The sequence below is a fragment of the Myzus persicae genome, unplaced genomic scaffold, assembly GCF_001856785.1.
Source record: "Myzus persicae strain clone G006 unplaced genomic scaffold, MPER_G0061.0, whole genome shotgun sequence".
In the NCBI taxonomy this organism is placed as follows: Eukaryota; Metazoa; Arthropoda; class Insecta; order Hemiptera; family Aphididae; genus Myzus; species Myzus persicae.
Window position 1 is genome coordinate 442,959 of NW_019100515.1, and position 15,624 is coordinate 458,582.

General features: G+C 30.6%; 1 protein-coding gene across 1 annotated transcript; it reads left to right on the forward strand.

Annotated features, from left to right (window-relative positions):
* Nucleotides 1-6,735: 6,735 nt before the first annotated feature.
* Nucleotides 6,736-13,704, forward strand: LOC111029970 (venom serine protease-like). The gene is made up of 6 exons (XM_022309248.1): nucleotides 6,736-7,368; nucleotides 8,034-8,288; nucleotides 9,783-9,984; nucleotides 11,953-12,153; nucleotides 12,275-12,595; nucleotides 12,668-13,704. Exons 1-6 carry the CDS (start codon nucleotides 7,048-7,050, stop codon nucleotides 12,685-12,687), a joined length of 1,320 nt encoding a protein of 439 aa, XP_022164940.1. The 5' UTR covers nucleotides 6,736-7,047; the 3' UTR covers nucleotides 12,688-13,704.
* The last annotated feature ends 1,920 nt before the right edge of the window (nucleotides 13,705-15,624 follow it).

Consider the following 15,624-nt stretch of genomic DNA (forward strand, 5'->3'; position numbering starts at 1 on the left):
GCAAATATAAAAATAAATATAATTTAAATGTATTAAAATAGGTACGTAATAATAATACATAACTATAATAAAAATAAATAGTAATAACTTGAAACATCATTATAATATTGTGTGCTACTCGAACACGGAACAGTCAATGTTGATAGACACTTTTCTTTTTTTCAATTGTGGAATTTCAATATCATAATTTTGACACATTTAAATGGTTTTATGATAAATATCTGTGAAATTTTCTTTAGTATTTCTCATAGAAACAAGGAATTTTTTTTAATAACTCAATGATTTCTACAGCAGTTAATAAGTGAATGTCGGATGACTGTAAAAAACACTTGTTTTTAATATTGAAGAAAGAATAGGATCTAACATCAACATGGCAAATATAAATTCAAAAGTTTTCATCTGATGGATTCCCTTTCCTTTTGCTCGAACATCTGATTATTCTGATTGTCTTGTATTATCAATAATTTCTTCAAAAAAAAAATACAAAAAAATACAAAAATATCCATTTAAATATAATTGCATTGAATTAGTTGGATAAGTCTTCACTAGGTATTGTCTTTGGTCATTTCACTTACTATATGTCCGACTGCAAATTTTTTTTTTGTTTTCGTACATACGACCGATTAAAACCATTGGGTATCATTTAAATATATTTTATTATTTTGTTTATAGTTGTTTTTAGTTATTGTAGTTAACGATTTTAATGAAATAATTCTGGTATATAAAAGTCACCAAAATTTATGATAATGAATAATTAAAATATGTCTATGATGTATCATAGACATAAGTCATTTTGATTCTAAAACTATATTATTATGATATATCGTCTCATATTGAATGTCAATATTGTCCTAATAATTTGTTCTTATTCTTATAACAACATTTTTTAATGTTTAGGGGGAAACATTTGTACATTTACCCGATGCTTGCACTTGTGTTTGCTTAACAACTGATACAACAGTATGTAATATTGTAACTTAACAATATGTAATAATTTCAAACTATATATTACCCTTTTTCTTCTTAATTTTGTATTAAAAAGCGCTGTATTCATAAAAAATTGTTTTTATATTTTAATTATTTATATGGTGCACAGTCAGTGATAAGAGGATTATTGTGACAAAATTGTCTCAAAGCTAGTGTGGTGGTCAGTATATGAAGTAGTTGGTAGTAGCCACCGTGTGGGGATTAGATGATTATTTTTTGTTATTAGGATAAAAATATAAAGATAATACGAAAAATAATCATCAAGATAAGTACAATAAATAAATAAGTGATAATGTATAAGATAAAAATAAAGATAAAATATAAGTTTTGATATACATCATTATTAGAGAATAGTAAATATATATCAATAATAAGATAATATGTTCAAAAGAAAGTTTGTAACATACATCATTATTAGTGAATAGTACCTATAAATCAATATTACATTTTTTAAATTAAATATTTAATACTACTTAGTTATAATGATATAAAATTAAATGAAAGAAAACTCTGTTTGATGTTAACTATTATTATTTTTATTATTTAAGTATAATATGAATTGTTTATTATGTACAAATAATATTATTTACACAAATTAACTCATCTAGATGAATTAGATCTAAAATAAATCTAGATAAAATATAGCATTCAATCTTATATCTCCTTGAGCATAATATGTTATTTTCATAAAGTATCTCGGAATTTGCTATTTGTATCATGATTATGGTAGATAAGGAAAGCTATTACAGCTTCTTAAACGGCAAACGGCGATGCATAGCACTCTAGATATGATTCAACACGATTAAAAGAGTATAAAGAGTCGATGTTTACGTAAGTTAACATTCATTAAACCATTTCACATAACTTTTTCCAATTTAATTTTCATTAACTTAATTTTAAACTTAACTTATTTTTATTAATATAAAATAATAAAATAACGAGTAACACTACCTTAAAAAGGTTAGATTTTTTTCTAGAATTATTCTAGAGTTGCTTACTTTTCCAACATTTCCACTTGGTGCATTCAAATTTGAAATTCTTCGATAGATTGTATATTCGTAGAAATTCTTTGGAATTACGTTGTGAGGAAGTGGTTGGCAGTAAAAGTACGACGAACTTAGCTCGCAAATGGCAAAGTTTCGGTGACTTCCTACTTCCACGCGTCTAACGTCCGATGGACATTCGCCTAGTGTGCAGCTATAATTGTAGTCCGTCAATGCCTACAGGCCGAACCCGGATCCGATTACTCGGTGACGTCAATGCCGTGGAATGACGTCCAATTTTATTCGAAAAAAAATTTGTATGTTCATACTTGTAAAATAACGATTTTTTATTCAATTGTATTCATTCATTCGATTTAATATTGCGTTAAGTTGACGTACAAACTATAAACTGATTATGTGATGAAATAAAAGCGATTTATCAAAAACTATCGTCACTATTTTCAATGTCTATGTGTATTAAAAAGATTGTAAAAAAATGTATACGATGAATTTTAAATGTGTTTGAATATATCAATTGAGTTTATCAAATATGCAGCATTTAATTTTAAAAATCTTTTTATTATTTGATTTGTGAATATAGTTTGAATTCAGAATTGTTACTGAACATGTTATATTATGGTATGATTCGTAACGAGTTCTCTAAGTATGTGTCCTGTTGTTTCATTGAGATTTCCCTAGTTCGAGTCTTTTAGATATTAATATCGGTATTTTCGTTTCCTTGGCGTGGTCCAGACAATAAAGTTTCAATAGCTCGTAGTGAAAAAATACCGAAGCAAAAGGTTGAATTACTTTGCAAACGTCAGATTTGATAAATTGACGCACGAGCTACTTGGGCAGTGAGGAAAATTCCGCAGAGTGTTGAAAATATTATGAAAAACACAATTGTAGGATAAAACTTAAACAGTTTTTGAGCGTGGAAAAACTGCACTATAAGGCATAATTTTCAATGAAACTGAAATGTGTATTATAATTTTATAAATGAGTAAACATCGATTGCCACTCTGCAACACCCTGCCTACAGATTAAATCATTTTCGTGCTCTACATTAGTGATTATAATTTTGCATTAAACTCAAATAAATTTAAAAAATCGGAAACGTAGGAACCTATAATATATAAATACATACAATTATAATATAATAAAAACCCCATCACTCATTTATATAATATTAAAGGGTGTACAATTCTAATCTAAAAATATGGCATTTGTACCTATAATTATATACCATGGTATCAGTAGGTATGTGTATACATGTAGGAATTTTGAATTTAATTTATAATGGAACATTTAATTTATTTGGTAGATTTTTTTTTTCAAATTATCAGTATTGTTAATTTTTTTGGCCTTTTTTATTTCATCGTTTAATAAATGAAACTGCTACTTGCTATCTAGTATCTACGTAAGCAAGTACCTAATAAATATTTAAAAAAATAGATTGGACTAGAAGGAAACTGATTAAAATTATCTCGTTACTATGTTAACACCATATTTTGAAATAATTATAATAATGTGGTCTATAGTATTCTAATTTGTAAATAAGGTACAAATTTTAATTATTAGATAAATACGTTTGCTAATATTTGTTTGAATTTGTATAGTGGAACGGTAGCAGCTTGACATATTTATGCATTATAAAAATTAACAGTTAATTGATTTCAATCGTAAATTTACAGCTTAAATTTGGCTCCCAAACATCATGTAAATAAATGTAAGAGGTAGTAAATATAATATAACAGATGATTTTAATATTATTATGTATATTTTAAACTAAATGTTAAAAATCTATAAATATTATCATTTATAATAGTTGTTCATTTACTAATGCTTCTGGTGGGAGAATTGAAAAAACATCATAGGGGGAACTTAAAGCCCTCCAATTCCGCGATGTACACGTCGTATGGGTAAACATAATATTAAACGTTGATTTACAAGTTATGTGTTTATATATTTTTAAAACTATTTGTTTGTATACGTGACTGTGACTATCATTTAAATAAATTGTTTATCAGAATTCGGAAACATCTTCCTCTACCTACAGTATTTCAATTTTGAACATTTCAGTTATCATGGTGTAATTTTGTTTCATTTAATCGAATAACTGAATTATGCTTAACAGCATTGCACCTTCATTTTAATTATTATACCCTAAAGCAACAGTCTAAAGAGTAAACGCATATTTTTTAAAATATTTTAATTTAAAATTAATTTAAAGTGTACTTGTTTTGCTGACGTAATTATATAATACAATCAATCATGGGTATAAATTAACACATCAATGAAATTATATAAATCAATAAAAATATGTTGTCCCAGTGACTTTAGATGGTTAATTTTATTATTTTTATTTGAAAGTGTTAATTTGTTTTTTTTTTAATCGAAAATGACCACCGTTCAATTAAAATTAAAATAAATAATTGTTGAATAAAACGACGTTAATTAAATTGTTATCGGGAAGCTAAAAGAATACTACTGTGAACGCCTCGACCTCTATAATATATGAATTCAATTAAAACTATATCCGACGGTTACGCATTTATTACGATCGTCGTTAATTTGTTTTTTAATCTTTAAAAAAAAATACAAAAATGCGTAATTACGTATATTAAATAGTATAATTGAAAGACAGAGTGCATACGCTATTGATAATCTCATATTCTTATAATAATAATATTTTGTATACACTATATACGGTCAACTTCATCTCTAATTAAGTAGAAGCTTATCATAAATATTAAAATAGGTAGGGTAAATTAGCCGTGACCAAAAGACTCAAATATATATAAATTATTATTGCATAATATGACAAAAATGCATTGTAATAGTTTTTTTCTAGAGTGTTGCATTTAGATCTCAACATGCAGTTCCAAATACTTTTCAATTATTTTGAAATTAGGTTTTGAATTTATTTGTCACACCCTCCAGGTGCTGCTTAGGTACGGGATCTGTTGGATTTCACTCCTAGATACATCAGGTATTCTTCAATTGAGTTTATCAATATTAAAACAAACATACGATTTTGACACTGCAGGTTTAATATGGCTACTCAAAATCGTTTCGGTATTATATTATTATACCTACTAATAAATGATATTATACTAATACGGCCATGCTCATACAGTCATAAACATAACTCACCTAGCAGCCTCCCAAGATTAATTCATTTTTATCCACTGTGAATCACCCCTCTCTCTTTCTCCAACTAATGCGGCCCAAGCAAAAATATGTAGAGTATAGCGTATGCTTGACTTGGGGTGCCCAAAATGACTAAACGTTACAACTGTAACAGTGTGGTTTTTATTTTGATTGCTAGTGTTTGTTTTAGAATAACATTTTAATTACATTTTTTTTTAAATAGATAAGTAGGAAATAGTACTGAAAGTGCAGTCAATATATTATAGAATTTACTATTTACAATACACAATATAATATATTTTACGCATCATAAATGAGTTATAAGAAATAATTAGGTACCTATGTTATGTACGGAGCGTGTTGTATTACCAGGCGTTAAATTGAGGGGTGCAGAGGGACTCAGTTCGGGACCTCTGACGGTGGTTAAAAAGCGTCCCCTTTAAAAATGTAGTATTATTTGTAATTTTAATTATATACGAAATAAATTACAAAATTGAATATTATTCAAGGTTAAAACTTAAAAGTGAGATGAGCATGCTTACGCAATCACTGTTTATACATTACATAAACATTATACATATAATTTTATATATGGAACGCTTAAAAGTTAAGACTATATATGGAGTGATTACAGATTAGCCTCCCTCTTGGATTTTTTTCCCACTTTGAGCCCTGTGTGTTACTTGTTAGTTATTATTAATTTATCATACTGCTATGATCATTAAAATCTTATGCATATTTTAAGCATTTGATAAAATATACATTTCAAAGTTTTCTACTTGATCATTAGAATCCGACTTAAAATATAAGCCATAATAATATTATCTGGGTTAATAAAAAGGGCTCAAAAAGAATAAACACAGCCACCATTAAGGTTGAAAGTGAACATAATATTTTAAGCTTTGAAAGCACCCGTCTCAGTGACACACTCAAGTTTCATCGTGTCACCGTGAGTAATACAATAATCAACAAAACAGTATACAAAACTACAATCGAAAATATATAATAATATACATCAGAATACACTGATTTTAATATATTATAAATTATGTGACTATAATGTAATAACTATTATGTTATGATCAAACACGAGACGGCAAAATGTATAAATGTTATACAAAATGTATAAACGGAGCTGTTGCAAAAACTCATTTTTTGAACCAAAAAATAGCTTAGGTATAATTTCCGGGGTTAACACCGCACAGAATCACTTTGTTGAATCGCAGTGATTTATCGTCGCTTTCATATTTAACGACATCTCCTCCCCCACCCGCAGTTATAGTCGTCCATCTAACCTAGAACCGCCTGGCGCCTCGTAATATCACCTTATTTTATTTTTTCATAAAAATACAGTGTATTGTTTCGCTCATTGTTCGGGTGAGTGAAAAGGCGCTCGCGCACCACGGGTCGGACGGCGACACGCGGAGAAATTGTATTTATCGCCGCCGAGCGCGTTCTAATTAAAATATTCAGTGTCTACATATTTTAATGGCCATACCTACACCTACCTACCTCCAGTGCGCGATTATCTGCGGACGCCCCAAGTTTATAATAAATTGAATTACGACCGAAAACAGTCGGCGGCGTAGCGGTGTGTTCCCGATTCGATTTCTATTATATGTATATGTAAACTATTATCTACCGTCGCATTATTATATTGTGAACTGCAGCGCGCATTGCCCATATATTATAATATACCGATAATGATGTATTATGCATTAAATCGTTAATCGCATTTTCGGCCTCCTGCACGTCATTGCAGCCGTTCGATTCACTCGACAATAACCGGTGGTGCGCCGTCCAACAGAACCAGCGACTGGGAAACCGTCTGCTTTCGAACGTAAATCACCACACACCGCGAAGACGCTCGACTTTCGCTAAAACACGGTCAGTCGGAAAACCATTTTATAAACATAATATTTTGATGATGATTAGCGGCGGTGAATCGTCGACGTTGCTGAGGCGGCTGTCGACGATCGGCGCGTGGCTGTTGTGCTGGTCGTGTTGCATCGTCACGACTTGTGCCGCGGACTCGGGAGACTTCGACGACTATCGTTTCGACGGGGGCCTTTGCGAGTTCTACCAGCTCATCGAGCCCGGCAACAGGTCATACTACTTGTACTCACCCGGTTACCCGGAACCGTACCTGGCCGACGACCGGGACCGGGAATGTCGGTGGTTTGCTAAGACGCCTTCGCCCGCCGATCGGTTGGTGTTGGACTGCCACGAGTTTGATTTGCCCGAGGTATTCCTATGTTTATCTACCAGATGGTTATTTTTATATTAAGCACCCGGTGGCTGCAGCTGCACGCTACAGTGCATCTATATATTCTATGTCATGCTACACCGGCGAGACCTTATAATATGTAGTATCAAACGAACGAACAGTTGAAATCTCCACCGAAAGCTCTATAATAATGTGCTGTTTGCTTGTTGGACCCATACTCGAATACGACTCTGTTATATGAGATACTTAAATCTATTGCTTCTACTCTCTAACTCATCTCAATTGGTATACGCGTTGAACGTATTAATTCTTAGTTTCGAGTCTAAGTTCCCCACAGGTGTAAACTATAAAGCAAACATCATATTTCTGAAAAGCTCAATTCAGAGAAATTGACTCACCTAATAACTATTATATTATACCTGTTACATAAATTTGGTATCTGTTTAATGTATTATTTTTCTTATACTATACACGTCAATCAATTCCTTTCCTATTATCCAAACTACTGATACATTTAAGCTATCCTCGACGTCACTCGTATGATTAATTTAGGCACGAATGTGTAAATAAAGTAGCTGTTACTGGATGCTCAAATATAATAAAATAATCGTACGAAACATTTTATATTTTACATAATCATTATAGATATTTTATGCGTTTACTGGGTGTATGTTTTTTTGCAGAGTTCTTTTTGTAAATCGGACGCATTAATCGTGTCTCGTGTCGGTGACACTAACTTCACGGACGGCGTCAGGCACTGCGGACCTAGGTCGTTCACGGCTATCAGTCGTACCAACAGGATGTACATCAAGTTCGTGGCGAAACGTCAGAGCAGAAGTGGACGGTTCATGTGTTCGGTGGGAGCGAAACGCGTTGATTTTTGGATCCCAGAGACCGTGACGAACCCACAGTTCTGCGAGTGCGGAGAGCAAGACCAGGTATAAAACAATACCGATAATATCAATATTATATTATTACACTCCGGACAGTGGCGTATAACCAAGATTTTGCTTGGCGGTCGATAATTCGTTATGTAGCCGTAGGGGAAAGCTTAACTAGGATCCCACATAAGTTTGGTATGGTGTTTCCGAGGGTGTATAATATTATAGAATTATTAGTAACTTTCGTACAAATTACAATTTTAATACATGGTTGTGTGCATATCTGACAAATCACAGAACACTGAAAGCATTTTTAAACTTTTCTAAAATTGTGTAGAAGGGTGAAGCTGTCTCAGCCACTTTGGCCATGCACTAACGCAGATTCTTTTACTTCCACCCATTAATATATTTTGGAAACTTAAGAATCGTGTAGTTTTGCTGCAACATAATTACGGGGCAAAGTTCGTATTTTCGTGGAATCGTTCCAGTGTTCCATGTGAAAGATGACATAAACTTCTAATTTATATTTTCAAAGGGAATAAAAACACATTGCGCTGTCAGTTCTAATGCAGACTTGAAGAAAAAACTAACTTTTGTCGCACTTACGAATGAAGTACATAATATACAAACGTAAATACACAGTATAGAACTCTACAATGTTCAACTTTTAACCGGGGTGGCTCCTGCTATTTTAATATACGTAGATAGATGTCTATCTATATTTTCGGGACTACAATTTTTTTCATTAGTTAGGTCATAGATATTTTAAAAATATTTTCTAGCCTCTCCGATCGCTTCCGACGTAGACTAATAAACACACAATTAAAATTTGACACTTTATTAAGTAGGTACTGTTTTGTTCTACAGTAACCCCGCGCATCAAACAATCATTGCTGAAAAATCAAATTTTGTCTACTCCTATATCTTATAATTATGTTATATTAATAAATTATCATAGGTTAATCTACTTTCTATTTTACTACTTACATCTTGTTTTTAGTCTACTAAAAAATACTGGCTAAGATTTAATGCTAAGTGTTGTAGGTATATACTTACAGCATACATTTTTTCTTAACCTAGTTAATAGTTTTAATTCTGATAATGTTTATGTCTTGCAACAGGTAAGAACATATATTATGTACCCTGATTTCATGTATACATTGTGCTTGAATGCTTAATATAATATTACTAAACTCTAAATAAACATAATGACTTTTTTTTTATTGTCGACATTGTGTTTGGATACAATTAGTGTAATATTTGTGAATTTATCAAAATACAGGAAACACTTTGGTTAGATATACCCAATAAAAAAATTACTAATTAGTCATTCATGCCAATCATATAAGTATAATACATATACGATTTTACTAATTATAAGTTGAAGACTTATAATTTTTCAATTGTGATATGGAGTGTCTATAGTAAAGATTTGACTAAATAATAAATATTATAAGATGTGACTACATGTCTCTGATTTTTTTTTAAATTTTCATTACCTTACCCTAATCGTGTAAATACCTAGGTACTAATAGATTTTGACGTTCTCAGGGGGTGTTCGCCAACGAGAAAACGGCTGGTGTGAACGAGTATCCGTTACTAGCCTCGCTGATCGACGGGCAGACCGCCAACCTGTTTTGCGGAGCGACAATCATTAGCAGGCACCACGCGCTGACTGCAGCTCGCTGTCTGACAAATGTCAATCCTTTTCAAATTGCCCTGTTGGTCGGCGACCACGATATGACCTCTCTAGGTACACATACATTATAATATAAGTAAGCAGAGGACATGTACTGGTTTAGAGAATTTGCAGTAGGGGCCAAGGAGGCGAACTATTAAATTCACCAAAAACAAACCATTTTCGTTTCCATCGAAGTGAAATAAAATTCGATTTTCCTCTGCACCAAATTCAGGCAATCTTAGATACATCCATTGTAAGCAGCATACGTTCTAAAACATTGTTTTCACTCAAGATTTCATGAAGTACACTTCAGTCACTTCAGTCTTTCACATGAGTTGTTAATCATTTAATTAGTTTTCTGTTGTGCTTAAAATATTTAGTTTTTGTTAAGCACAATTTATGGAAATTTCTTAATATTGTTCGTTTTATTTTTGTAAATGCATTATCTAATGAATGAGTCCTTTATTATTTTCAGTAAATATAATATATTTTAAATGTTAATCTCTCTCAGCTTTCGTGCTTTTTCCAAAAAAAGTAATGCGAAACCGACTTCTACAAAAATTTAATATCACATAAATTTTTTAAGTATTAAGAGAACTTTTACAAGTTAATGGGACAAAAGGTGTACGATGAAGCAATTATGTTTCATTAAAAATCCGTTTTAATCCTCTGACTGCCGCCTCGTAATTTATTTTTTTTATGATTTAAACCATTTAAGTCAATAAGTTATTTAACTAATATTAAACTTTAAAATATATAAATCTTAAAATTTATAAGACAGTGAACGACGATAAGTTAAAACATTGAAAAATGTAGGTAAGGAAATTAATCATTTAACTTATGTTTTATTATGGATTAAAAATGAAAAGAATATGTAATTTTTAATTTAAAGTACCTAGATAAACAAAAAAGTTTTCAATATGGTGGTATAAAATGAATAGTATTGAAAACTTCAAAATGTGTCACAAAATAACTAATATTATTGAATACTTAACTATTCTAATAGTTCTAAGCGTCTCCATCAAAGAGGTATTTATTTTACAAGTGCGACTTGCGTACCGAACTAGGATAGATTTTTTTTATTCGAACCGCATAAATTGTGTTTCGCCTAATAATTAACTCACACAAAATAGTTTAGTTGGTGTATATTTTTCAAACCAATAATAATTCAAGTACACAAATATTTTCTTAAACTATAATAACTATATAATAGGATTCAACATAATATTGATTTATTTTTACAACATTAATATTTTATATGTTAAATAACCCTGTTTAAGTTATGATATATTTTAGAACTAACGATTTTATAGCATTATAGTAATGATTATTTTGAAGTTATGGAAAGTAGTTAAATTTAATTAAATTTTTAATGTTTAATAAACGCTTTTTTTTAAAACCAACACAAATTATCAACATTAAATCTTTTATTTAGTATTAAAAAATTGAGATTATATGGCAGAATAATGTATAAGATGAACGAAATATGAACTATAGCGTACTATTTGAAACTTATGCTACAGTTTATTAATTATTTTGATACTAATTTATTAATAATTTACACATAAACGTAACTAAAAAATTTATTAGGACAGGCCAAATGATAAATATGAAAAAAATTCTAATCACATAGTAAGTTTTTAATTTCAATTAAGTCGGTATTTTACAGAGTCAGTATTAGGTCAGGTCATAATTTGAATGGCCTCACTCGTAGTTTTGCCTATGAATGTACCACTGTACCTACCTACTATCCAATGAATAATATTTCTACCTAAAAAAATAACATGACAATAATTTTTTTTTTAAATCTTGTATCATCATTCACCTACAGTATTCCATGTACATTTGTCTGCATTTTTTCAATGTAAAAATCAGAAGTAATTTTATCATACGTTCTCCCTTTCAATGAATATGTATTTTTGAAAGCATTTTTTCTGGAAGACATTTTTTAAATTACATACAATCTCACTAACTCAAAACTCATAAGTAATTTTAATGTTTATATTTCATACCGATTAACATATGCTTACCGATTGTCAGGTAGCGATGGCGATCCATCATTATTGGTCGTGGTCACCGAAATGTATATACACCCGTTGTTCGAAAAGTTATCCATCGCACACGACTTGGCCATCGTCGAAACTCACGAAGTAATACCGTTTTCGTCTAAGGTAGGACCGGTGTGTTTGCCATTCAAGCACGTTTACAACGATTTCGTCGGTGATACCATCAGAGTCTTCGGTAAGTTGTCAACAATTCGATATAGGTACCTATATTAAAGTCGCATTTGTTAGATCCTCTGTCGACTCGTGTTTATTTTATTTCATTTCGTTCATAATAAATATTATGTCCGTTTACTCAGGGTGGGGAACTGTAAACTTTGACAATCATCCCGTATCTGGCACGCTCCAGAAATCGTATCTCAAGGTTGTGCCGACGTCACAATGTGACGAAAACTATAAAAACGAGACCGACCACAATCAGTTATGCACACACTTCACCAAAGTCAATTCTTGTCAAGTGGATTCAGGAGGCCCACTTCTGTGGTCCGATCCTTCTACTGGGAGATTGAACATAATTGGTGTGGTTGGCAACAGGTTTGTCTGTGACGAATCGACGCCATCCATGCACACCAGACTGACAACAGCGAAAAATATGAATTGGATTAAAGTGATACTAACAGGTAAATCGGGAGTTCCATTAAAACCAGATGGCTAAAATTAAAAAAAAACCATTTAAATATTTAATTTTTCAGGACAATATTACTGCAGTTGATTAAATGTTTTTGCGCCTGTATTCTGTAAGTGCATTTTAAGTTAATTAGAATAACAAAAGATTTTCATATTTTCCAATAAGTGAGTAATGAAAATGTGAACCATCCGATACTATATTAAACATTGAATAACTAACATTTATGATTTACATTTACGTTATGAATACATGTTGTTCTCTTTAAACTTGTGTCTTAATTTGTTTAATTCAGCGTTTTTTTATTTAATGTATATGTATTTTTTGTTTCCGAAGTGCCTTCACTGGTTGGTTCTTTCCTCAAGCCACCACATTATAATTAAAAAACATTATTTATGCTTATTATACCATCACTTAAGTATAGATTGTACCATTTCTGAATAAAAAAATATTTATATATATTTATATAGGTAGATATATACTTCGATCAAAACAAATTTCTGGTATTGCACAAGGTTGCTTTATTAAATTGCTATTATTATACTGATGTATGTAACAAGGATAGATTCTGAATCCATTAGAGCAGTAGTTCTCAACTGCCCCCCCCCCCCCAAAGGGGATAGAGAAGAGCTGGAGGGCAGTGGATTTGATTTGGGTGGTAGAGGGTGCGGTGAATATGTTTTGGGTAAAAGAGGGGCGGCAAGCGTGTTTATAAAAAAAGGTTGTACATGGTATGATACAACAATAATACATACTAATTGATAATCCATTTAATAACTATCAGTCACTGATAGATACTATTATGTTGAACAATGCACAATAACTTCTCTTTGATTTTTTCAATTTATCATCTTTATTATTTTGCCGATTGTGCGTGCACATTTTATTTTATTATATATTTTATTATATTAACCAACCTTCTAATATACCATTTGATTCGATCCGAGCATGTTGTATTAGTTTTCATTATAGTTGTTGCTATTTCCAATTTAATAAAATAATATTCAGTTAATAAAATCCTGTTAAATCGTAAAAAGCCCATACCATAAGCTAAGAGTTAATACCATTATTTTTTATTCAACAATCAAAAACCATGTCTATAAAAACAAATTAGTCTAGAATTTTTTTTTTTTTAATTTACTTATTATAAAGTATACAATTATAAATTGATAACATTATTAAGTTTTTTTTTCAATGTATAGTTTAATTAATTTACTAGTAGGTAATACAAATAAAAAAATATTAAATATTAAAAATAAACAAAAAAATGAATTATTAGATGATTTCAATTTTTTTTTAATTTTCGAAATCATCAAATCCCTTCCTATCTCTCTTCCCATACCCTTAATAATAGAATTCTCACTTGGAGGGCGTTAAAAAATTGATTGCTACTCAAGAGGTTGGTAACTTAAAAATGATTGAGAAACACTGAATTGGGGTATTGACGAATTGTAAAAAAAAGACAATGTAAAATTGACTGGATTGTGTTTAAATGAACTGAAAGAAATTGTTGTGTGGACTATGGCTTTGATAAACTTATTGTACCAAATAACTGACAACTGACGACCAATCCATATATACCCACTAATTATTATTTGTAAATGGGTAAATGCATCAACAGCGAGGTTATTAGCATTATTAATGACTATAACACTTATAGTACATACCTAGTTGACAAATTAGTTTTAGTTAACAAATATTGTGATTTTGTATTTTGAAACATAGTTTATAGTAATTAGTAATTACTAATGCAACAACCAATATGTTATAATACTTTATAAATAATATTAGATTTTGATTGATACCTAATTTGCATTAGATAATGAGTTTTCCATACGTTATATTTTATAGTTTTAAATTTACTTCACCGTCACTTCCAAGTTCAGTATGACAATATAGCTCTTCAACTTTGGGAATTTTAAAAACTAATGCTGGTGTGCCACATTGCCATGTGGTAGTATCATATATTCATATCTCACCTGTTTGTCAGTATATTTCCTGCCGAGTGCTGACCATACCACTATGCAGCTAACTACTGATTATGCCAAAGACAAAGTCATCATGTCTACTATTTAAAATCCTTAAGCCCACTTCATCTAACTTACAAGACTGACATAACATTATTATTATTTATTATTATTATTTTTAGTTATATATTACTGCAATATTGTTCATCCCCATTTTATTATATGTTTCCTCGAACGTTTAGTACAAAAATTAGCTTTTTAAAGTAACTTGCACAAACGACGAATAATTACCTTATTTGCTGATTATAATTTACTGTTTTTATACGAGCTCGACTTTTTTCAATCATTTTTTCTATTCTTCAGAATTACAAACGCACAACAAGTGGAACTTTCTAAATAATATACCTAAACATCATTTACGCGTTTTGGAAATGTTATGTCGACGAAAGTACAACATTATGTCATACATCATAATGAAATTGCGTTATTCCACATAATATTTTATGTCAGCCGTCACTCGAGAAGTCAAGACTTATTTAGTTTTTCATGTGTTTGCCATAAAATATATAATTATGAACAAGAGTGAATATCAAGTATCAACACAGCTGGTATATCGTTTGCGAAGAGATACGATACGGCGGGTGGGTGAAATTAACTCGATCGTACAATTTGCGAGAAGTATTTAGCGATAAATGGTCGACGGGCAACAGCTGCATGTGAACTAACTTCAGCTAAATAGATATAATAAAATAACAATAAAATCATGTCCGTAGCCCGTTCATTAAGTCATCATAATATTAATAACTATGTATAATATTAAACAATTTAAAACCACGGGATCGATTTTAAAGAGTCTTACAGCTTTTTAATTCAGTGGTGCCATATTAGTTTTTTTTTGTTAGGGGAGCAAAAGTTTAATCAGGCCAATTTTGTTCATTATCAGATCTCTTTCTCTTAATTATAGTAAATATTCTATGTTGTATGCATGGAGTTGAGGGGTAATATTTTAATGAATTCAAAAAATTGGAAAGTTGTAAGTTTGAAAAAGTATTGTCAC